This window comes from Thamnophis elegans, chromosome 2 (genome assembly GCF_009769535.1).
Source record: "Thamnophis elegans isolate rThaEle1 chromosome 2, rThaEle1.pri, whole genome shotgun sequence".
NCBI classification, from domain to species: Eukaryota; Metazoa; Chordata; class Lepidosauria; order Squamata; family Colubridae; genus Thamnophis; species Thamnophis elegans.
In genome coordinates, this window is record NC_045542.1 from 170,793,101 (window position 1) to 170,818,058 (window position 24,958).

General features: G+C 50.0%; 3 protein-coding genes across 4 annotated transcripts in view; 1 reads left to right on the forward strand and 2 right to left on the reverse strand.

Annotated features, from left to right (window-relative positions):
* Positions 1 to 24,958, forward strand: part of LOC116503374 (major histocompatibility complex class I-related gene protein-like) — a 556,717-nt gene that overhangs the window by 58,209 nt on the left and 473,550 nt on the right. The gene's annotated exons all lie outside the window — the stretch shown is intronic.
* The window catches only part of LOC116503377 (BOLA class I histocompatibility antigen, alpha chain BL3-7-like), a 118,448-nt gene that overhangs the window by 24,576 nt on the left and 68,914 nt on the right, over positions 1 to 24,958 (reverse strand). Inside the window, exons 5-6 of the mRNA XM_032209754.1 lie at positions 19,686 to 19,967; positions 18,923 to 19,021 (exon numbers count right to left, since the gene is read on the reverse strand). Of these exons, the coding sequence (XP_032065645.1) occupies positions 18,923 to 19,021; positions 19,686 to 19,967 (381 nt within the window). The remainder of the gene's footprint in view (positions 1 to 18,922; positions 19,022 to 19,685; positions 19,968 to 24,958) is intronic.
* The window catches only part of LOC116503395 (H-2 class I histocompatibility antigen, Q9 alpha chain-like), a 132,432-nt gene continuing 123,241 nt past the window's right edge, over positions 15,768 to 24,958 (reverse strand). Inside the window, exons 8-9 of the mRNA XM_032209795.1 lie at positions 16,065 to 16,098; positions 15,768 to 15,806 (exon numbers count right to left, since the gene is read on the reverse strand). Of these exons, the coding sequence (XP_032065686.1) occupies positions 16,079 to 16,098 (20 nt within the window). The 3' untranslated portion in view covers positions 15,768 to 15,806; positions 16,065 to 16,078. The remainder of the gene's footprint in view (positions 15,807 to 16,064; positions 16,099 to 24,958) is intronic.

Sequence of the window (24,958 nt, forward strand, 5' to 3'; positions counted from 1 at the left end):
GGCCATGGGATCAAACCCCACTCCTTTTGTCTGTGTGGCTTGCACAAAAGGAGGAGTTGTTGGTTGTGTAGCCTGGCTTCCCCTTTTCCTTGGATGAACGAAAAGGGATTGTGCGTGTGCACCCCTATCCCTGTCCTCAAGGGAAGACAGGAAAAAGAGGAGGAGGTTACTTCATGCCAGTAGCTACAAGGAGAGACAGAGAAGTAGCTGAAAAAGAGGATGAGGAAGCCAATTTAAAGGAAAATAGAACAGTGGTGGGCTTCAAATTTTTTACTACCAGTTCTGTGGGCGTTGCTTAGTAGGTGTGGCATGGTTTGGTGGGTGTGGCATGGTTTGGTGGGTGTGACTTGGTGGGAGTGGCAGGGAAAGGATACTGCAAAATCCCCATTTCCTCCTGATCTACTGAAACTCGGGAGGCAAAGAATAGATGGGGGTGGGGGCAGTCAGAGGTGTTATTTACCGGTTCTCCGAACTCGTCAAAATTTCCACTACTGGTTCTCCAGAACTGGTCAGAACCTCCTGAATACCACCTGTGAAATAGAAATATAGGGAAAAAGCAGATGGGCATCTAGTTATGATCACAATTGAGACCAGAATTGGTCACTGAGCGAAACGATTGTTAAGAAGACGCTTTCATAATTGTTTTGGCCAATGGCTGCCCTCCAGGGACTCCCGATCACCATCTCCCAGGCCATTATCGGATGGAGCAAAAGAGCTGCCTGAAGTCTGGTAGCTGAAATCTGGTGAAATCCTCTTAGCAGGCACCGCTTTTGCTTTCCAATGTTCCTGTAGCCTCCTGGAGGATTTCAGCTCCCCTCTGTGCATGGAGGGGAAATTCTCCAGTGGGCTGTGGGAAGGAAGCATAACAGTGGGAGAATACATCTCCCTCTTTAGCTTCTTCTCTGGCATCCGGTTGGTCACATGCGAGAAAGAAACGAAATCAAATGGGGTGGAGTGGAAGGAAGCATTTTGGGGGGCCTCCCGCTAAGAACGAGGCCACTGGACTTTGGTTTGGGTAGGCCACCACTGGCAGGAGGCCTGGTCCAAGGCGGTTTTCAGGAGGCTGACTTTGCCGCTTCCTTCATGGTCCATCAAGGCTTTGCTGAAGGCCATCCAGGACTCCGTGGCCTGTTCAGAGGAGGTGGTGCATGAGGTCATCTCGTCCATGGAGACCGTACGCAGCTTTGCCACCGAGGAGGAGGAGTCAGAGCATTACGAGGCATCCTTGGGGGACACTTGCCGGCTGAAGAACCAAAGGGACTTGGAAAGGATCCTTTACCTATTTGTTGTATGGGTAAGTTCTCGGGGACTCAGGGCTCTCCAACCTTGGCAACTTTGAGACTTGGAGACTGCATGGCTGGCTGAAGAATTCTGGGAGTTGCAGTCCACAAGTCTTAAAATTGCCAAGGTTGGTGACCCCTGACCTAGATCCTCTAATAACTGGTTTTTCTTTTTTTTTCTTCATTTATTTAGTTTGTCAAACATTATGAGATGACAGGTATAAGTATAAACATGGGCATGAACAATGGAAATGAGTACAAATAAATGGGGAGAGTAGGGCAAGGACGGAAGGCACACTGGAGCGCTTAGGCACGCCCCCTTTACTGACCTCTTAGGCGAGGTCTATAGTAGGCAGTTGAAGGTTGAAGCTGTGGGGATTTGTGGATGTAACAACGGAGTCAGGTAGAGCATTCCAGGCATTGACCTCTCTGTTGCTGAAGTCGTATTTTCTGCAATTGAGTTTGGAAGAGTTTACCTTGAGTTTGTAACTATTGTTTGCCTGAGTATTATTGAGGTTGAAGCTGAAGTAGTTGTTGATAGGTAGGATGTTGTAGCAGACAATTTTATGTACTATGCTTAGGTCAGACCATTGGCAGCATAGTTCCAGGTTGTCCAAACCCAAAATTTCTATCCTGGTGGGGTAAGGGATTCTGTTGTGAGCAGAGGAGTGGAGGACTCTTCTCGTGAAATACCTCTGGACCTGCTCGATTGCACTAATGTCCGATATACGGAGTGGATTCCAGGCAGACGAGCTGTATTCGAGAATTGCTCTGGCAAAGGTTTTGTGTGTTAGCAGTACAGTGTTATTTCATATAGAAACGAAAGGGCTTCTGCATTGATGGGCGTAGCCCACTCAGCCCACCCAGGAGAAACAGAAGACCCCATGGCATGGGAGAGAAGCGGGGTTCTCAGCCTCTGCCTTCCGTTTTCCTCCCACTCCAGGTCCTCCGGTTGAGCATGAAGCTCATCCTGCTCTTCTGTGGCTACCAGCAGATCCACACCGGCCTCATGACTGGAGGAAATTTGGTCTCCTTCATCCTCTACCAGACAAATGTGGGACGGTGTGTACAGGTGGGTGAACATTTGAACATGTTCTTTTCCGTAGCACTTCAGGTTGAGGGTCTGGGTGCTCTCTGAGCCTGCTCATTTTTTTGTAGAACATTTGTAGACAACAGCACCGGTGATGCTACCTACTTTGGCTAATGAAACATCTGCAAGAAAACAAGCAAGCTCAGAAGGCACCAAGGACCCTTTATTTCAACCCTGAGCTACAAATATTCTCCGTTATTGGCGTGCCGATTTTTTCGGTAGCTGCCACATTCCTCATCCCTCTGTTCATTTGACCCTCCTGCCTCCATCACAACCTGCAGTTGGATTCTGACTGCGTTTTTTCCTTTTACTTTCCTTTTCAAGAACTAAAATGCATTTCCATCCAGCAATTCCATTCACTACACGGTGGTGGTCAAATTTTAGTGTTGAACGATGTTTAACGTTACTTATAGATCCAGGTTTCTGGGTCTGTTTATGGGAGTTATATCAATTTCACTTTGTGGGAGTGTCAACATCCAGCTCGAGAATCCAAATAAAAGTTCAGGATCATTCTGTTTCCAAAAACCTTACTGTTTGTTGAATACACAGCATGGTAATGTCGAAGCAAAACTAACTCTGAGGTTCTCAAACCCAGTCCGTAGAATAAAACAATATTTTTCCAAGCCCCCAGCCTCTCATGTAGTCCCCGTAAACAAGTTCTCATAGTTATGGGAAACATCTACTTCAACTCCACACCTATTGGGATGTCCTTGAACAGTTTCCAGGCTCTCCCTTTGCAGACTGTATTCCTCCCTTTGCAGATGCTCTCATGTCTTAATGTTGCTGCTCCTTCCTTTTCCTCCCACAGGCCCTGATTTACACCTACGGGGATGCCCTGAGCAATGTGGGCGCTGCGGAGAAAGTCTTTGAATATCTTGACCGGGAGCCATCGGTCCGCACAGAAGGGACGCTGTCTCCAGAAACCCTCGAGGGACGCATCTCCTTCCAAAATGTTTCCTTTTGCTATCCCTCCCGCCCTGAGATCCAGGTCCTGAAGGTACCTTATAGGAAGCTGGAAGGCTTTGCGTGACCCCCTAACAGTAGGAAGCACTAGCAACAGCACTTAGACTGATATACCACTTCACAAGGCTTTGCAGCCCTCTCTAAATGGTTTACAGAGTCAGTCTATTGTCCCCAATAATCTGGATCCTCATTTTACCCACCTCAGATGGATGGAAGGCTGAGTCAACCTTGAGCCGGTTAGGATCGAACTTCTGGCTGTGGGCAGAGTTTGCCTGCAATACTACATTCTGAACACTGCGCTACCTCGCCACCAGTACATCACTCAAATGAAGTTGTTAAAGGTGCTAAGTAACGTAGTCAAGTGGGCTGTGGGTTCTACAAAACTCAGCCGAATCCTTTCACTTTCATAAAGAAAATTGGAAGGAAGAATGTTGAGACGTTAAAGGATACGGCAAAATCTCCATTCCCTCCCCACTCCTGGGGGAAGGATACTGCAAAATCCCCATTCCCTCCCCAGCCAGAGGTGGTATTTGCCGGTTCTCCGAACTACTCAAAATTTCCGCTACCGGTTCTCCAGAACCTGTCCGAACCTGCTGAATTTCACCTCTGATCTAGATATGTAGGATCCAATCTGGGTCAGTCACTGGCACCAGAGTTTTCATCTTCCGAACTTTTGGACTCGGACGGGAGCCCCTCCTCAGGGAGCTTTCTCACAGCAGAGTGTGTGCTTTGGGCTGTTCTGTATGTGATATTCATAGGGTGCCTGTTGAATGTGGCTTTTTTAGAAGTTGATGGAGTTGTAGATGGCTGGCCTTTACGTGCGTTCATTAACATCACATCTTCCTGCTTCCTTTTGCATGCATTTGCATCTCTTTGGCGTAGAATGTCTCCTTTGAGCTCTGCCCTGGGAAAGTGACGGCCTTGGTGGGCCCAAACGGCAGTGGAAAGAGCAGCTGCGTCGCCCTCCTGGAGCACTTCTACGAACCCCAATCCGGGGAGGTCCTGCTGGACGGAGTCCCAGTTGGGAAATACGAGCACAAGTATCTCCATAGGCAGGTGAGAGAGGAGGGAGCAGCCTGGTTGGGAGCAGCAGAGGGTGAGGGGAAGCCTTTGAGGTTCACCCTCTTCTGGACTGAAATGTTTGGGTTTCTGGGCACCAGAATGGGGGTTGATTCAACAAGGAAGAGAAAGTGGTTGGGAAATGGAGAGGGAAGAAATGTTAGGCCATGCAGTTTGAATGAGACCAACCCAGTGTCCCTTGTGAGTCTCATCACCTGCAGGGTGAGGCCTTGGTCCCCTTGGGTGGTGGAAGGGCAACACCTGGTGATGTTTTGGAAGGGGGGTTGATGCAGAGGAGGCAGGACCATGTGATATTAGCAGGACGTGGCTGGGACTGATTGGGCTTTAAGAGCATTGCAGTTTTTGTCTGCTTGTGTTTTAAAATTCTAATTTTTATGGCCTACACCAGGGTGTCAAACTCAAGGCCTGGGGGCCGGATCCAGCCCATGGGGTGCTTTGATCTGGTCCGCGGGCGCACCCTGAAAACAGTGAAGGACCTGCCCGGGGTGCCTCTGGCAGCCAAAAGGGAGGTTGGGAGGGCCACACACAGCCTTCCTGGCTCTGTTTTGGGCTGCGAAAGCCTCCTGCAATCCTCTGCCAGTGAAAATGGAGCTCAGGGAGGCCGTGTGGCAGAGGGTTGTAGGAGGCCATCGCAGTCCGAAACAGAGCCTGGGAGAGCTGCGCACGGCACTCCCGAACTCCCTTTGGGCTGGCAGACTTGACTTGACTTAAGTCTTTAGCGTTGGTACGGTATCGCCAATCCCTTCACTGTAGAGTCGCATGCATCCCGAATCAACGGGATCCATGATTCTAGGCTGAGTACTACTTGAGCTCGCCGGGCCCAAGAGTCGACAGAGCCCCTTCTGTTGGAAAACAGTGGGCACCTCGAGAAGGCAGGGGTTGTCTTGATAATGAGAGGCTATATTTTGCGCATCAATTATCCATGTTGGGCTGGCAGAGGGCTGCAGGAGGTTGTCGTAGCCAAAAACAGAGCCCGGAAGGGCCGTCATGCTGAAAATGGAGCCTCGATGAGTGACATTGAGCTGGCCACGCCCACCCTGGCTACGTCCACCCGGCCCCCTGAGGTCAAACGCAACCCTGATGTGGCCCTCAATGAAATCGAGTTCGACACCCCTGGCCTACACGGGGCTTTCTCTGCATTTCCTGTCTCTAAAACGGGGTGAGAGCCTCTGATTTTGAGAATTGTGTGGCTGACATGCAAAAACGCCCCAGAGAATGGGGAAGGCAATGCCATTAAGGCAACTTTGGGAGCCACAAAACAGGTGCTTGAAATCTCCAAAGATGCCCAGCTGTTCTCTAGTGCAGAAGGTAGTAAAAGATGCATGGAATGAAAGGCTTCTGATTTCTTATGTTCCTTGATAAGTCAAAAGGTCCGGCATTCAGGAAATTCTGCATCCGTGGTTTATATCCTGAGATAAAAGTTCAGAATCTCCTGTGATCTATAAATGGGGCCGTACCGTTTCTCTGGCAACAGTGTCAAGGTTACCCGGATGTGATTTGTTTTGGTGACCTTCCTAGTCCCGCCACAGACCGGCAATTAATCCAGATGCCAACACGGTCTGACGTAGCTTTTCAGAATCGGGTGAGGCTGGCTGGGTGTTGCCCCTTTGCTTCCAAATGAAAAAGAGCGGAGAACAGCTCAAGGTCTTCAGTTGGGAGATGTGGGGAAACTGATGTCTGCATGTCAGATCCACTACAAGAAGGACTGGGGGGGACATTATAACAGTCTTCCGATATTTGAGGGGCTGCCAGAAAGAAGAGAGAGGAAACCTGTCCCAAAGGGGCTCTTTCAGGAGACAACTGGCCTTCCTTCTTTTTTCCATTCCCCTCTGTACTGTCAGAGCTGAGGAAGCTTCTTGGATGAAAAGCAAAGCATCTTCCAAAGAAGAAACAAGAAAGTCCATTTCCCTCCTGAAAAAGCCCCTTTAGGACAACCGAGACCAGGATGACTGAGAATCTCTACAGGGAATCAACCTATTTTCCAAAGCGCTTGAAGGCAGGACAAAAAGCAACAGATGGATATTAACCAAGGAGAGAATAAACTTAGAACTGGGGATAAATTTCCTGACAGTGAGGACACTTAATCAGTGGAACAGAAGTTGCCTCCAGAGGTTGTGATTGCTCCAACACTGGAAGTTTTTAAGAAGATGTTGGATAGCCATTTGTCTGAAGTGGTGTAGGGTCTCCTGCCTGAGCAGGAGGTTGGACTAGAAGACCTCCAAGGTCCCTTCCAACTCTGTTATTCTGTGTTCTTCACCATAAGTGTCAACTTTGAGCATCAACCAGCCCCACTTTGGGAAGTGCTTGATGAGGCTGAGCCTCTCAGCTCCGGCGGTCCTTGGATGAAACCGATTATCTAGACTCCTTTCAGTCTGGATTCAGGCCTGGCTACAGCACGGAAACAGCTTTGGTCGCACTGACCTATGATCTCTGGAGAGCCAGGGACGGGGGTCATGCCTCCGTCCTAGTGCTCCTTGACCTCTCAGCAGCCTTCGATACCATCGACCATGGTATCCTTCTGCGAAGGTTATGTAGGGTGGGGGTGGGAGGCACCGTTCTTCGGTGGTTCTCCTCCTACCTCTTGGACAGGTCGCAGTCGGTGTTGGTTGGAGGGCAGAGATCGACCCCTAGACCCCTTAAGTATGGGGTGCCGCAGGGTTCGGTCCTGTCCCCCCTCCTGTTTAACATCTACATGAAGCCGCTGGATGAGATCATTCAGCGGCATGGGATAAAATATCACCAGTATGCGGACAATACACAGCTGTATCTGTCCGCCCCGTGCCAAGTCAGTGAAGCGGTTGACGTGATGTGTCAGTGCCTGGAGGCTGTTAGGGTCTGGATGGGGGTAAACAAGATTGCACTCAATCCAGACAAGACCAAGTGGCTTGTGTGTTTTCCTCCCAACAATTGGCCAAGTATTCCATCTCTCAGGCTGGGGGGTGAAATTGTACACCGCTCAGACAGGGTTCGCAATTTGGGAGTCCTCCTGGACCCACAGCTGACTTTAGCACACCATTTGTCAGCTGTGACCAGGGGGGCATTTGCCCAGGTTTGCCTGGTGCACCAATTGCGTCCCTACCTGAACCGGGAGGCCCTCGCAACAGTCACTCATGCCCTTGTGACCTCAAGACTGGACTACTGCAATGCGCTCTACATGGGGCAGCCCCTGAAGAGCATTCGGAGACTTCAGCTTGTGCAGAATGCAGCCGCTCGAGCGATTGTGGGTGCACCCCGGTACACCCACATTACACCTATCCTCCGCGAGCTGCACTGGCTGCCCTAGTCTCCGGATACGCTTCAAGGTGCTAGTCGTCACTTATAAAGGCCTTCATTGTATCGGACCTGGGTACTTGAGAGACCGCCTGCTTCCCTTTTGTATTGTTCCCCCTCCCCTTCCCTTGGTTTTGTTAGCCGCCCTGAGTCCCTCGGGAATAGGGCGGCATATAAGTCGAATAAAACCTCTAAAACTGCTGCCAATTACCTCCAACAGACCTATTAGATCCCACAGACTAGGCCTCCTCCGAATTCCATCTACCGGCCAATGCCGATTGTCTACCACCCGGAGGAGGGCCTTCTCTGTGGCAGCTCCGGCCCTCTGGAACGAGCTCCCCGTGGAGATTCGGACCCTCACTACCCTTCAGGCTTTCCGCAAAGCCCTTAAAACCTGGCTGTTCCGACAGGCCTGGGGCTGACGAGTTCCCGTCTCTGCTCGAATTGTGTGGCTGTTGATTGTTTTTAAATTCTTCCTGTAGTTGCTAGTTAGTTGTTTTTCCTCTTGTCTGTATTCCCTCCTTTTGGTTTGTAAGCCGCCCTGAGTCCCTCCGGGAATAGGGCGGCATATAAGTGCAATAAAATCAAAATCAATCAAATCAGTGAAGTTTCTCCCTCAGCCCAGCCCTGTCCTGATCGGCCTCCCTGTCCAATTGCAGGTGGCCCTGGGGGGCCAGGAGCCCCTCCTGTTCTCTGGGTCCATCAGGGAGAATATCACTTACGGCCTACAAGGCTGCAGCCAGGAAGACGTGATCAGAGCAGCCAAAGAAGCCGATGCCTTGGGATTCATCTGTGAACTGGAAGGAGGCTTTGATGCAGGTGGGCAAAATCCCCCCCTTGATTCATCCCATAAAACCCCCAGTTCCCTCCCGGTAAACCCACCAGTCCTAATTCTTTATTCTTCTGAAGGGAAATCCTGACTCCTTTGTTGCAATATATACAGTAGTCCTCGTGTTACGACCATTCCTTCGGCTATTGTTCCAAATTACAGCGGTGCCGAACAAACGGAGGTTGCAACTAATCCTTGAAGTTCTGACTTTGCCCCTCCCCCGCAGTCACTGGATCGCAATCTGGGTGCTTGGCCACCACTGCACTTAACCCCAGTTGCAGGGCCCCACAAGCACTGCATCCCCCTTTGCCATCTTCCTTGCCAGCTTCCCACAAGCAAAGTCAATGGGGAAGCCGGCGGGGGGGAGGTCACATGTTGCTGGGGGGAAACTCCCCCCCACCCGGCAGGAACGACTCCAGTACCCACAAAGGGAGGCATGTGTGCTTCGGCCATACACCCACTCGACCTGGCTTGGCAGCAGACCTTCCGGGGGCTAAAAGGTGTCGTATGGGGCTGTGGCTGCCTGTGTCTCTTCCCTCACCAACCCACATCCAAACAGCCTCACTTGCATTGCTACAAACCCCCCCCCCCTTCAACCCCTGACGTCAGCCACCTATTCCCTGCCAGCCTCCTTGTGAGCCTCCTGGGACCTGCAAATACCTGTAGCCAACCTCCTGGCTTTGCTTGTGAGGAGCCGGCAGGTGATGGCCAGGAGATCCTTGCCTAATGACCAGTGAGATTATCTTAACAATGGCCGTTGGGAAGGCGTGGATTGTCTTCACTAAGCAGAGCGGTCATAAAACATCAACCTTGCAACCACATCGCTTAGCAATGAAAATTCCTGGCACAAAAGCTCTTGTAACTTTAGGACCATCTGTGAAGCTCCAAATTACACTGATTATTTTAATTGTAGTCATATCATTAAACCACTAATGCAGAAAAGAGAATTCAAGGAGCTGATTGCACCGTCAAAAATCACGAGTTCTAAAATCTCTTCTACAGTTCTTAAAAACTGCAGGAGTCTTTTCCCCTCCTCTGGACTTTTTGCCCTGGAAATAAGAGAGCCAGCTGTCCAAACTGCATGTCTCCCTCCCACTTCAAAGAGCTTCAAGTTTGGCCTTGTTCTCCCACTGATGGTTCTGCCATCCCTTTAGGGCAACAAGATTTGGTCGGTCTGGACTTTGCTCTCGATCTCCTCCGTCTCTCTTGCTTGCCTTCTTTTAGAGGTGGGGGGAAAGGGGGACCAGCTCTCCATTGGGCAGAAGCAACGGCTGGCCATCGCCCGGGCCCTGATCCGTCACCCGAAGGTCTTGGTGCTGGATGAAGCCACGAGTGCCTTGGACTTCAAGAGTGATGATGCAGTGAGTGTGTGTGTGGGGGGGAGTCCATGAGGGGCTGGGAGTGGACCTTGGCTGGAGTAGTTTAGGGTCGCTGAAGGGCTTAATCTGAATGTTTGAGAGGTGACAGCATAGGAAAACTGGGTTTATTCAACCGCATGTATCGTAATTTCTTCCAGGTTTATCTTGGTGATAAATAGACTTTAAAGTCAGGGTGCCCTCTCCTGATTTAGAGTTCTTCTATTGAATTATCTTTTCTTTTATCAGCTTGTCTTCTAAGAGTTATTATGATTTGAATCTCAAGTCCTCCGAGAGCGACTGGCTTCTGTACAGTGAAAACTATTGAACAATAGCACTATGTGAGCAGATAATATGGATCTAAATGCTTATTTAGAACAGATGTGCAGTAAATGTATTTATTGATTTTACCAACCTGACAAACCACTCTGGTCGTAAACCGACTCTGAGCTTCTCACACCAACCATACATCAAATTAAATCAGAAAATAGAGCCAAACAGCAAAGAGAATTACAGAATGAAATCAAATATTGGAATATTTTGTGCCAGTGAATTCTCACAAGATTGTGATGCTGGGAAGGGAAGGGAAAATGGGGGGGGGGCAGCTTCTCCTCTGTGCTCCTTACATTCTGGTGAGAGGGGAGTTCCCTGAGGAGAGGCTCCAGGTTGAATCTGAAAGATGCTGAGACTAAACTTTTAGTCCCGGTGACCGACCCAAAGTGGATGATGCCACATTCTCCTGAGACACACAGACTTGCCTTCATTTGGGTGGCTTTTATTGGTTTCCAGACTGCAAAACCTTTGGGGCCAAACTGTATTGCAGAGCTGGAGAAACACTTTTCAATGGGAATGTGAGGGAGCTTCTATCTAGAGCATCGAAGGAACCCAGGATTTTCTCTGGATCACTGCTTCCTTTTCCAGATCCAGCAGTTTGTGAAGAGTGGAGGCCGGACGGGGCTGGTGATTGCTCACCGGATGCAGACGGTGGAGAACGCAGACAAGATTGTGGTGCTGGAAGGAGGGGAGGTTGTGGAGAAGGGGACTCACACGGAGCTGATGGGCCGGAGAGGCCCCTACTACAGACTGGTGGAAAGGACCCAGGCGGAGGGACCTCTGGAGTTGCGAGGGGGAGCTCAGCCATAGCAGTAGACTTAGCAGTAGACTTATATACCGCTTCATAGGCCTTTCAGGCCTCTCTAAGCGGTTTACAGAGAGTCAGCATATTGCCCCCAACAATCTGGGTCCTCATTTTACCCACCTCGGAAGGATGGAAGGCTGAGTCAACCCTGAGCCGGTGAGATGTGAACCGCTGACCTGCTGATCTAGCAGTAGCCTGCAGTGCTGCATTTAACCACTGCGCCACCTTGGCCCATAGGATCCACTGCTTTTGTAGAGGCCAAATGAAGGATCGGCTGGGGAGATGGAGAACAGCCTTCTCTTAGGGAAAGAGAGGGACCCAGAAATTGGCCTCTCTAGCAGCTTTTGGCCAGTCAAGGGTTGCTGAATTTCAGCTATTTGGAAGAGGAGGTTGTCTTTCTCATCTGGGCACAAATCATGTGGTCTTAAGTATAAGGTGACCAGATGTCCCGCTTTTGGCGGGACACCCCCGCTTTCCAATGCATTTTCCCGCGTCCCGCACGCTTTTTTAAAAAGCACACTTTTTTTGGCGCTCGCAGCTCCCGCCCATCAGCTGCTAGCTTGCTGGGCTGGCTCATCGTTCTGTTCTCTATCCTACCAGATGAGCCAGCCCAGCAAGCTAGCAGCTGATGGGCGGGGAGCGGCGAGCGCCAAAAAAAGCGTGCTTTTAGCCTTTTACCTCCTACAAATTTAAGCCAGCCCAGCCTGCCACTCACTGATTGGATTGGCCTGGACTCCAGCCAATCAGTGAGCTGGCTGGGATGGAAAATTTTCAGCACGCCACGTGCTGAAAATTTTCCATCCCAACCAGCTCACTGATTGGCTGGACTCCTTAGCTGAGCACGCCTGCGCGAGTCTCCCATTTCATTTCGTCTTTGTTTTGGGGTTGCAGCTGCGCTTACTTACTGGTGAGTAAATCATGTTCATGTTATGATTTGGTACCGGTGGGAATCGGGAGGCGCTGGGGGGAGGAGACAGCCCTCCTCTCCTCCTTCTCCCCCTTTGCGGAGTTCACAGCCAGCCCCTGTGCTGCGCTGGCATGGGCGGCAAAGCTCTGGAACTGAGTGGAAGTTCTCGGGCGGCTGCTCCCTCGCTCTCCTGCTGTGGAGTCCGTTTGGAGTCCGTTTCAGTCGTCAAGATAACTTCCACTCGCTTCCGGGGCTCCCGCCGCCTGGCAGAAGCCCCGGAAGCGCGTGGAAGTTCTCGGGCGGCTGCTCACTCGCTCTCCTGCCGTGGAGTCCGTTTGGAGTCCGTTTCAGTCGTCAAGATAACTTCTACTCGCTTCCCGGGCTTGTGCCGCCCGGCAGAAGCCCCGGGACCCAGTGGAAATTCGCTGCGCGAGGTGAAACGGCCGGCAGCAGCCTCGCTCTCCTGCCGCGGCTTCTGTTTCAGTCGCGCAGAAAACTTCCATTCGCTTCCCGGGCTTGTGCCGCCCGGCAGAAGCCCCGGGACCCAGTGGAAATTCGCTGCGCGAGGTGAAACGGCTGGCAGCAGCCTCGCTCTCCTGCTGCGGCTTTTCAGACTTCCTCTTTGTTTTGTTAACTAAAATATCTCTGTGATCCCTTCTAGTGGTTGTAAATCTGGATTTGGATGGAAGTCCCATGGATGGGTCTCCTTTAGCACAGTTAGAGAATGGCCACGAAATGGTTGCACCCTTCAAATTTCTCCTACTCAAGTGATATTTCTGTGGAAAACAGGGAAATGGCTTTAAGTTCAATAGAAAAAGGCAGTAAAAAAAATTAATTGTGTGTTTCTATATTTTTATTAATAAAGTGCAACAGTAAAAGATGGAAGGAATATATTTGTCTCTCTCTCCTGTTCTTTGCTGCACTTCTTCAAAATGAGCCTCTTCTTGTTTTGAGCTTCTCTTGAAGGGAACTTTTCCCTTCCTCCATTTTGCACACTTTCTATAGCTCCAGTGGCAATTCTTCAGAATTAACAGAAGAACAGAGTTGGAAGGGAACCTAGAGGTCTTCTAGTCCACCCCCTGCTCAAGCAGGAGGCCCCTATAGCAGTGATAGGGAACTTTTTAGAGACCGAGGGCCCAAACTGCAACCCAAAATCCACTTATTGATCGCAAAGTGCCAACACAGCAATTTGATCCGAATACTGAGGTTTTACTTCCTAAAATAATGATAAAACAAGGCAGAGTTCAGCTAATTGTTCTACGAAAAACATGATAAATGCACTTTTATGCCCTTCATTTTTTCCCTGCTTTTGAAATATGTTTAACAACAATAAAACTTTTGTAATATCAACTTTTTCTCTCTCTCTCTTTCCTCCTCTCTTTCTTTCTTTCTTTCTCTTTCCCTCTGTCCCTTTCTGTCTTTCCCCCCTCTTCCCCTCCCTCTTTCTGTCTTCCCCCCTCTCTTTCCTTCCCTCTTCCCTCCTTTCCCTTTCTCTTTCCCTCCTTTTTGTCTCTCTCTTCCCCTCTCTTCTTCTCTGTTTCTCTCTCTTTCCTTCCCGCTCCCTCTTTCCCTCCCTCTCTCTCTTTCTGTCTTTTCTTTCTCTCGTTAAACGGGTAGGATCCCATCCCTAGGTATAGGTAATCTCACTTAACAACCAAAATTGGAATTAGCAACTCGGTTTTTAAACAAAGCTGTCAACAGTCCAACTAGCGAACCCTTTGCAGGCGCACTCGGAAGCAGGCTCCGCCCACCCACCCAGACGCCATAATGCCTGTTTTGGACACTGTGCATGTGCGGAAGGCCCTGCGCATGCATGGAGGGGGCGTGCGCACACTCACATTTGCCAACCAGTAGTGAAGGTAAGTAGATTTCACCCTGGAGAGACCCCCATCCTTTTCACTCCTCCGTGCTCCCAAAGCAACCATTGTAATATGGGGGGACACCTTTCCCATCAATCAGGGGTCTCCCCACTCTTGGGCCACTGCATCATCTTGGGCAGCTGAGGAGCCCAGAGAGGATCTTCCAGAAGCAGGAGAAGCTGCCCTTCTGCAAGGGGACCAGGAGGGCTCTGGCTGGGCATTCAGCTCCTGCCTCCCGAAGGGCCCCTGGGTGAGGCTCAGAGAGCAGCCACTTGGCCAACAGCCTGAGGCAAAGGAGGGTCTGAGGGAGAGGCAGCCTCTGTTGCTGCCACCCCCAAGCCAAGACCAGGTAGCCCTTTTACACAAGATCATTTCATTTTTATCATTTTATTGAGATTTATAGGCCGCCCTTCTCCCTGAGGGGACTCAGGGCGGCTTACAATCACAAGGGGAGGGGGTGCAGTACCAAGAGACAAACAATAGTGAACAAAATAAAATGGTAAACCACAACATACACTCAACAGTCAACACTCGGGCGGGTAATTAGAAACCTATCCCCAGGCCTGCTGGGAGATCAACTGGTGATGCTGGAGGAACCTCTGGACACAGGAGCAAAATGGCTGCCTCCTCCCCAAAGGAGCCCACAGGAGCCCCCCCAGTTCTTCCTCCTTCTGGATTTTGCTTTGCTTCCTCCCCCTTCCCATCACTCAAAGGGAAATTGGAATCGGGGTCTCTGATCAACAAGGAGGGTAGAATCCCTCTTAATTCCAACCTCCCCAAAGATACAGCAATCAAGTAAGAGGAAAAGAAATGCTTTATTTCCATCAAAGAAATTTTGGCAAACTTACAAAAGTTGTGCAATTGTGAAGGAGAGAGCAGCCTGACAATTGATTCCATCATCCGTTTTTCTAAATCATGAAAAGCCATAAATGGGAATCTATAAAAAAATCAGTGTCTAAAGTTACACTCAGTATATTGATTGTCAAACTTTGTGTTATGAAATATATGGTCAAATAACCGTGCAATAATCAATTAAAAATGTATCAACTAATTTAGCTGTAAAAATCTCAAAACGCATACTTCTCTTAGTAATAGTTTCATCGAAGATCACATTAAACAGATAAAACTAACACAAGGAAAAAACAAAAAGTAACCTCCACCTTCATCCCCAACAAATATAATGAAAATTAACAACTTATCAATCTTTCTTAAAGTAAAACCAATAAATTCTTCATCCGATTGCTCACCCCATTCTCTATAAACCCATCTCTAAAACCTCATCTTTAGCCTCCAACCTCTATCCACTAAGACTAATCAGCAAAAGCCCATTAAGGGGGTTATGCAACCTATTTATCTATGATAAACTATTATCTACAAAACCCAATTTGAAATCTTTTGATTCCACAATTAGTAACACATAATATATTCTTTTCTCCTCTGCTTCTCAATCATAATAAAAAAAGTTTACTGATTCAGTGATAAAAGCAGTGATGAAAGACGCAAAAATCCCTCCGGGCTCCAGCATGCCGGAATGGCCTGAAGGGCTCCTCCTGAGAGTCCGGCCTAATTCAGAAGGAGGCCCTGTCAGCATCACTTCATTCAGTAATCAGGAAACAAAACCACTGGACTCCATTTGTATTGAAATCAAGTGTACTTTTACTAATCATAAATGAACAGTTGCGAAGCTAAGCTGAGTCTGCTTAATTAGGCGCGAAAGCTAATAAGATATTGTATAATTCATTCCCCTCCCCGTGCACAGTCCAATCATATTTCTCCCAAATGTCAGGTGTGAGATAACTTTGAAAGGCATCACCAGGATGGAATGCTGGACCGTTGGCAGGAAACACTCCTCCTCCACATGCGCAGTAAGGTGGTCAGTTCAGTGTCTAGAAGCTTCCTCCAGCACAACAATGATTCCCCTCCCAAATACCATGTCCCTCCCTCCCCGTTTCTATGGCAGCTGAAGCAGGAGCAAAGCAGAGGCTGACATGCCGACCCCATCTTCTCTCCTCTCTCCTCATGCTGGGCGTCTCCCCTGCAAAGAGGAGGGAGAAAGTATCCAAGGGTTGGTTGGATCAAGACAGTCAGAGCCTGAGAGGTGCCAGAGGATCAGAGTTTGGGGGCAGGAAGACCCCTCCCCCAAGCCCCCTCCCCCAAATTCCTTACCTTCCAGTGTCTGAGGTGAATAGGAGAGAGAAGAGGGATTCCCAAAGCATCTTCACCCTCACTTGGTCCTTGGACCCCAAAGGCCCCCTCCCTCTCACCCCATACGGCCCCCACTGAGACCACTCACCTGCAAGGGGGCTGCTAAACAGTCCGGTTGCTCCCTGGATTGGAGAGAAAGACACAGAATGTCTGGATCCTCTGAGGAGGAGAAATCTCTCCCTTCACCATTCAACCTCTTCAGCTTCCCAAACTTCTCAGAGGACATAAAGCTTTTTATTGATTTATTAATTAAACTCCCATCTCCACCTATCTCATTAAGGTGACTGTAGGCAGCTCACAGTAAAATTCAATGAAATGCCACGTAGAATGTAGAATGTCCAGTGTGTGACCTCTGTCTCCAGTCGGACCCCGGATGACAGCCATGAACTCCTGGGCTGCTTTGGAGGCCAAACCCAGGGATGGCAGATTGAGGTCTCCCAGGACCATAATCCTGGGCAACCTCATGCCAACCCTGAGATGCCCCCAGCAGCTGAGGCAGGGACCTGGCCATGCATCAGGGAGGTTGGTACAGTAGCAACGGTTCCACTACAAAACCGTGGTAGACAAAAGCGCGGTCGACGAAATCGTGTATGTGACGTCATCACAGCGCGACGAAAAAGATCAAAAAATGTAAAAATAAAGCGAAAACCTTACCCTAACCCCCCCAAACCTAACCCTAAACCTAACCCTAACCCTAACCCTTAACCTAACCCTAACCCTAACCCTTAACCTAATGAAAAACCTAACGCTAACCCTTAACCTAACGCTAAACGTAACGCTAACGCTCTAAACCTAACCCTAACCCTTAACCTAACCCTAAACCTAACCCTAACCTTTATGTGAATCGGCTTGCTCTAATTTTATTTTTATTTCAATTTTTTGATCTTTTTCGTCGCGCTGTGATGACGTCACATACGCGCTTTCGTCGACCGCGCTTTTGTGGAACGCGGTTTTGACGGGTCACGGTAGCAACAATCCCAACTGGTGAGCCCAGAGTCACAAACAGGAAATCACCACCAGAATTGTAGGGTGGGAGCCTCCTGAGTGCAGAAGAGATTCTCCGATGACCCCTGTAACCCCACCGATCCTGCCAGGGGTCTCAGCTGGGATCCCAAACCCTGAACCCATCTGGGCCCATCTCTGAGAGAGGGAACACCCCCCCTTCCAGAGTAAGCCAGGTCTCAGCTATGCCACCAGAGGAGTTTCTAACCACTGGGGATGATGGCCTCACTGATGGTTTCCTTATTTCCCCTCAAAGAATGGAGGTCTCTTTCCTCCAAAGGGGCCAAGGCTCCACCATGCAGACTCTGGGCTGCCTCACCTGCCTGAATCCAACAGGGAGAGTTTCCCTTCTCCTCTGCAGAATCAACCAGTGCAAGGAAAGTGGATTTTGTGACACCCAGCCGGCTTTCATGCCTAAGGCGGGACTAGAACTCACCATCCCCCAGTTAGTCTCACTTGGTGGACTCACCACTAAACTAAACCAACTCTACTTTAATTATTTCACCAGAACTGGTCACAGAGGGAACCCAGGGAAGATGAATTAGGGGGGCCTTTAAAAAGTGGGGGCCTCTCCCTCTATTCATCCCCTCATCCCCCCCCCCCCAAAGTCTTCCAAAGGGTCAGAATGGCTCATTCAGCAACTGCTCCCTCCGACTTACCCTGGTTTCAACTGCTGGGTCCTCTGTCACTTGCTGGAAAAGAAGGAAAGAAAAAGAGGATGAGGGAGGATGTCTGTCTGTCTTTCTGTGTCTCTTGGCTTATAGGTGGAGAAGCTCAGCTCTTTCTGATTCCAGCTCCCTCCCTTTCTCTCTCGCACACAAATAAAGACACACAAATACACGGAGAGAGTTTGAACCCAACTGCTTTGGCTAAAAGGCATCAGAAAGAATTCTTAAAATTTATATTTATATCACCCAAAGGCAGAAGGCAGAGCTGACCTAAAAGTTTCTTTTTGTAACCAGTTCTTACTCAGAGATCCTTTGTGATGGGAGACCAAGAGGAGATCCAGCTGGTATCCCCCAAAGCTCCTTTTCCCTCAAAATGCCCCTTTTGTCCCCTAGTATTATGGAGCTTCTGACTCTCATTTGGCCAAGCCTTTCCTCTCTGCCTACTTGGGGAACAGAGCATGTCCTCAGTCAGAGGGACCTTCCACCACCTGTATCTTCTCCTCTTCTTAAAGGTTCCTTCTCCCAGATGTTTCTCCTAGAGGTCTCCACTTCCACTAATAGCCTGGCTGTAATGAAAAGGGGCCCCAACTTCCTGAGCCTGGTTCTTAGCATGAAGAGGAAGACACATACATACACACACCCCTCTCAAGTAATGGTGTCCCTGGTCCCTGCTCTAAGTTAGAGATTAGATGGAAAGAGGACAATTCACTCACTTGGTGCTGCTCTGTAGTCATCTTGACGTTTTTCTGCAAGAATAAAAACCAGTTAAAGCTCAAAAGAATCCACCAGAGATCATCCAAACTCTCCCTCTGTAGGAGGAAGAACTCCAGATGCTTCACTGTCACTTAGTCCCATCAACCAAGACAGAAAGATCTACAAAATACAAATGTATCTCCTGATTTGCCCCAAGAGAGACCTGCTGCCTCCGAGATGGATGGAGGGGAATTGGGGGAAGCAGAAGGAGCAGCTGGGTGGGGAGGGAGGTTTCCATGGAAATCCTTCTCTGCTGCTCTCTGACCAAAGCCTTTGAAAGGGACAAAGGAACTGGGATGCCTCTTCCCAACTCAGAAGACAGGACAGCCCAAATCTCAGACTCAGCTGAATAGAAACTGGAGTCCCAGCAAGAGGCAGAAATCTCAGATGCTCCCCAAGAGGGCTGGGAAAACAGGACAGAAGGAAGCCCAGAAGAAGCTCCCCAAAGGGAGAGACTTGGGGTGGGGGGAGGAATCTCCCCAACTTCCTTCCATCACCCCCCCTCCCCAAGAAATATACTTACTGAAGAATACCAGGATCCCAGCAATCGCACACGCCAGGACAAGGGCAGCCACAACGCAGCCAATGATGAGCCCCAGGTTGGATTTTGAATTGGTTGGTTCTGAATTGGGAGAAAGAGCAGATCATTGAAGGAGAACCCCAAACAATCTTCCCAACCAGGGAAGAGACCTAAAGAAGTGAAAGCTGGAAATACCCCAAATTAAAAACTCCATGGGCTCATTTTTGGGTCCTTCTCAAAGTAACATGAAGGCGCCTTGCTATCTGTTGTTAGAGGACGTGTCCTCAGGATGCTGCCTTCTTCTCACACCAGCCCAGCATGAAGGCAACTGAATTCATCTTTGGCTTTTCCACTCAAAAACAGCCCTTTGCCACCTTCTGACTCATAGCAGCTTCCAAAACAAAAACTTATCCAACACAATAAAACAAACATTTGTTAAACAAAAACATTTTTGTTCTTTTTATAGGCTACTCCAATAAGTCATGACTCTGAGTGGAATTGGGCAGCTCTGCATGCTTTTTACTTCAGTTTCCGTGTTTGTATTTTATTATTTGAAGTAAAATAAGGAATTTCATCAGGATCGGCCAAGTATTGGGATGGGATTCTGTCCTTTCCATCACCCTTTCCATCTGCCTCAAACACTGGAAGGATCAATGGATGAAAGCTCAGCTATGCTCACATCTGGACACAGCTGGGCTCAGATTTCTTTCCCATCACCCTCCAGCCTGCCAGAGAGCCCAGCCTTCCCCTCCCTGCAGCCTCTCACCCTTCAGCTCCAAGTCCAGAGGCTCCTGCAGGCCGTCGTGCTCCACGTGGCACCGATAGCGGCTCCTCTCTTTGGGGTCGATCCGGATGCTGAGCCAGTAGTGGTAGGTCCCATCCGCGTTGGGGGCCACAGACCCATGGAAGGTCTCTTCCAGCCATACCTCCCCATCCCTCCTCCAGGAGGCATCGATCTCCCTGGGGTAGAAGCCATCCACGCGGCAGATGTGCGTTTCCATCCCATCCTCCACCTCCGTCCGGCTGCTCACCGTCACCTTTGGGGTCTCTGCAGAAAGGGCACCCCCAGAATTAACTCTGAGCCCCTCCAGAGCCTGGAAGGTGGGTGGGAAACTTGGAGGGGCAGGAAAATCTCCCACCACTTAGTTTTAACCCAAAGATTTACATTCCACACTTGTAGCCTCTACAAGAGTTTTAGGAAATTATCCAGATCTGGAAAAGGCTCAACCAGAAGAACTCCTGATTTTGAGTCCTTCCCAGGGAAGCCAATTGAGGCTCCAAGGAAATTCCTCTCTGGCTGCTTTGAACTCTGAGTGATCTTGGGCTGCTCCCTTCAGGGGAGGGAAAGTGGAGATGGTCTTTTAAGGTCCCTTTCAAGACAATAATACAGAAGATTCACCCTACTTTTTGCCTCTTCTTCTGCTCCCCTGAATCTGAGGCTGCTCCAGGCCTCTTTCCAAGAGACACAACGCCAATTTTAAGAGGAAGAGAGATCAAAGGGAATCTCACAGGGATCAATTGGGAAAAGGGATTTTGTCTCTGAAAGGGGGGGGGGGCTCAGAGAGAGGTTGATGCCAATGGAAGAGAGAGAGGGTCCTCCCCAGGCAGGGAGGGGCTGTGGGCAATCATTGGTGGGGGCTCCTGTTTGCAATTCCCCCATTGATCCTAATCTCATCCAGCTGATCCAGGGGGGAGGGGTAGACCTAGGGGAGTGGGGGGGTCTACATGCAAGAGAAGCTAGAAGAGTAGGAGGGGGATTCCCACCATGGCAAACAGGCTAAAGACCAGGGACCCAAAGGGGCTGAATGTGTACAGGAGATCCAGCCAAAAAGGAGGAAAGTCTGGATCCAGATGCTCACCTGTCCTCTGCAGCGTCTCCTTCCCATAGGACAGGTGCTTCTCCAGCCACTCAATGCGGATTTCCTCCAGGTAGGACTTATATCTCTGATTTATCCTGGAATAGCGTCCCAGTTCCTCTGGGTGATCTGGGCCAGGGGGTCAGGAGCCACCCAGGTGAGGGTCTCCTTGTCGAAGGTGAGGAAGGTCCTCCCTTCGTAGCCAAATTGTTGGAACCCTCCTTTGCTCCCGTCTCCTCGGAGCTCACAGCCATACATCTCCTGCAATGTGTGAAGGCCTAAAAGACAGACAGGAGGATGGTTTGGGGAGTCCTGAAGATAGACAGAGACCCCCTCCCTGCAGTGACCTTGACACAGGCACTGACACCCCCATTTCCTCCCAAGCATTCAAGGGGAAAAAGTCCCCATCAGTAATTGCCCTTCTCCCTTCCCTCGACCAGCATCCCTGCATTCCTCCCCCCCCCCATGATGGAGCCACTGAATCTCCCCAGGAAAAGGGAATCTGGAAAATCCAGTAGAGGATCCCAAGGGAGATTGAGAAAAGAATAATAGCAGTAGACTTATATACCGCTTCATAGGCCTTTCAGGCCTCTCTAAGCGGTTTACAGAGAGTCAGCATATTGCCCCCAACAATCTGGGTCCTCATTTTACCCACCTCGGAAGGATGGAAGGCTGAGTCAACCCTGAGCCGGTGAGATTTGAACCGCTGACCTGCTGATCTAGCAGTAGCCTGCAGTGCTGCATTTAACCACTGCGCCACCTTGGCTCAGAAGGAGGAGCCACCTTGGCTCAGAAGAAGGAGTCGCAAAGAAACGGAAGGACGGAGACCCTTCCATCTTTCCTTCTGCCATTCCTCCGCAGGGGAGACTCTTGGGGAGGGAGAGGAAGGTATCCCAGAGAGGGAACAGTTGCCTGAACCTGCAGCTGCAAAGAGGGAATGAGAATCTTGTGCCTCAAAGAGGATCTGCTCGATCTGGAAAAAGCTTGCAGGGATCCCTGTGACCATAAATCATGCTCTGTGTTCACAAACAGCACCAAGTCACAAGGGCTGGTTCCCACTTTGGGCTAACCAGAAACAAACCATGGTTTAGTGCAATGTGGGAATGAAGTCTTGAAGGGGCCCAAAGGAATATTTCCCTCAGCAACAGCAGCCAGTGGCCCAGTCTGATCTGGAGACCCAAAGGGTTATTGACCTTGGAAATGAAGTTTGAAGCTTACAGGCTCTGCAAGGCCCTGGAGAAGATATTTCAACTTCACGTGAACAGATTCTTGGATTTAAAAGAAAACCAAAAGGAAATCCTGAATTGTTTCTACTCCTGTGTGGGCTTGAGAGGGAGGAAGGATGCCAGGAACCCTTGAATCTAAGGGAAAACCACCTGGAAGTAGAGTTGAACTAAACTGACCAGTCCTCTCCCTCCCTCTCCACACCCAGGAATGACAAGTGGGGGGATCCTTTCTCTGCATCTTCTGCTCAGCCAGAGAACTTCCCTTTGGAGGAAGAGGAAGATCCTCAGGAGATCCAGTCTGATCCTTCCCTCGAGAGGAGATTCCCTGATCTCCCCATGGAAAAAATAGTTCTGGATTTCTGTCCAAGAAGAATCTCCTGCCATTCACAGGAAAGCACTAAATATTTGGCTGCAGTTTTTAATTTCTGAGAACAAATTCTGTCATTTCAGAAGCATCCAAAGCTAAGACAGAAATTGTCTTCTTTCCCTTGAAGATGAAATGTGTTCTTATCTCAGGTTTGGCACAGAATTGAATATTTGTACAGCAAAAAGAAAGCACAGGGATCACATTGAAAAGGCAAGTTTCGTTGTTGATGTTTAGTGTAAGAACACCATTAATGCATCTCTACAGGTCTCCGCATGAAACAATTCTGGCCCATCTCTGAGCCTGGATGTTCAGGGGGTTTCCTGACATCTGAAAAGGGATCCTCCAGGGTCAAAAGCTTAAGAAAGGAGGCTTTAGAGAGGCTAAAATATATTTATGTTTATAACTGCTGTGAAGTTATAAACTTTCCTCTCTCTTCTTTCCTTATGTTACTTTCCAATAGTTTTTATCTTTTTGTTGAAAGGTTTAAGTAAAAACCAGGTAGAAAATTGAAAAGGCTGACAGGACGTCAGGGATCATTAAAACAGTATTGAAAACACAGGAGAGGCAAATGTCACACAGCCTCTACATGAATCAAGGCAGAGCAACCACATCTGGAGTATTGGGAGCAGTTGTGGTCCAAAGGCCTCCGAAAGGAGAGGAGGGAGCCGGGGAAGGTCCAGAGGAGGCGACCCAGGCGATGGGGGGGGGGGGGAAGCAGCCTCCCTTGGAGGGAAGGTTGGGACCTTGGGGGCTCTTTAGCCTGGAAAGGAGGCTCCCCTCCCCTCCGGCCGCTCTCCTTCCTCCTTCCTCCACCAGGGGGAGCCCTCTGGGCCCAGCCCTGATCCCCTGGGAGGCCAGCAGGGGGCCTGGAGGGATCTGGGGGGATCCTGGGGGATCAGGGCCAGGACTGGCAGAGCTCTTGGGAGGAAAGGAGGGGAAATGGGGGATGTTTGTGGAGAAGGTTTTCCTCAGCCAAAAGGAGCCTTTAGCTACACACACATTTCCTTCCATCCCTTTTCCTAAATGAGTCTCCTTGGAGGCGAATCTTCTCCCCCCAAAGGTGGCAGAAGAAGGGGGGGGGCTATGCTGAAGAAAGAGCCCCCCCATCCAGGGCAGCCCCTCCAAGAGGGCAGGGCAGGAGTTCAGCCTGAGGGACCAAGGAGGGGAAGCCAGGAAGGCTCTGAGGGACTCAGGAAGGGCCCCAAATGGAGGCTTCTTCCTCTCCTCTCTTTCCCCCTCATGACCATCGGGAGGATCCTGGACCTCTGATCCCCCCCCCCAGATCCCCCACCCCATTTGGGCCCCCCGGCCTCTCCTTCCAACTGGAGGATGAGGAGAAGCTCCTGGCGTTTGGGCCCCCCTCATTGCCCCCAAAAAGGAAAGGGATCTACTCTCCCCAGGTGGAACTGCACCAGATCCCTCATTTCTCTGGGGTGGAAACAGAGAGGAGGAGGAGAATCTGCTTCCCCCAGGATCTCCTTAGGATCCACCTGCCCTTTTTTCAGGGAGGGGAGAGGCCTGTGATCCCCATCCTCCCCCACAGCAGGAGATCCACCCAGGACCCTCCAACTGTCATGGGGGGAGGGGAGATTTCGGCCTCTTTTTACCTCAGTTTATATCAACATCCAGAAAGAGAGAAGGAGAAATTTAAACGTTTCCTTTAACTGCAATTGGCAGAAATCGTGAGCAATGGAGATAAGGACAATCTTATATTGATTAAGGAAAAGAATAAAAATATATAAAAAAGGCTTTTCAAAAGGTGTAGAAGGAGCCTTTCCCTTTGAAGGGACCCCTTTCTCCCCCCTCTGGTTCCTGGGGAGGGGATTATGGGGCCGGAGGAGCCACCAGACCCATCACTCACCTTCGCTCTGATTGTAGAGAATCCTCAGGTTCTCCAGGCTTACTCCGAACAACCTCTCATGGTCACGAAATATCTTTGTCTCTCTGTCCCAGTATTGGGGATCCTCCTTCCCCAACTTCTCCATCCAGGAGACTCGAGGCTTCATCGTCCGGCTGTCGTTGTCATAGTAACTGAAGACCTGATCATCCACATACCCCAGAGAAACAAAGTAGGGCTTCTGCCCCTGACTAGGGTCCGAGATGGAAGTGGAGAAATACTTCATTGAGTGGGAGGAGGTGCCTGGAAGGGAGCCAGAAGAGGAGAGTTAGGGGGCTTCAGTCAAGGACCCGGATCCCATGGAGGCTCCCATCTGAGGCTCTGCGGAGGAAGAAGGGAGAGGAGGAACAAGAAGAGAGCTGGGGGAGGAGGAGGAAGGGGGGAAAGGAAGGGGGAGATGGGGGAAGAGGAGGCAGGAGGGGGAATGAGTGACTGAGAGGGAAAGAAGAAGCTTCTGGGGGGCCTGAAGGGTTGGAGGGCAGGGAAGGGGGGTTGTGAGAGGAGAGGAATGTCGGGTCCCCCAAACTTCACCTGCCCCAATTGTGTCCTCCCCCCTTCCAGCAAGGCCTCCCTCAAACCCCCTTCTGGATTGCTCAGTCTCTGCCCCAAGGAGGCTGCAGTGGCCCCACAGGTAAAAGAGGGGATTCCACCCCCAAAAGCTCAAAAGCAGCACCCCAACTTTCCATTAACATC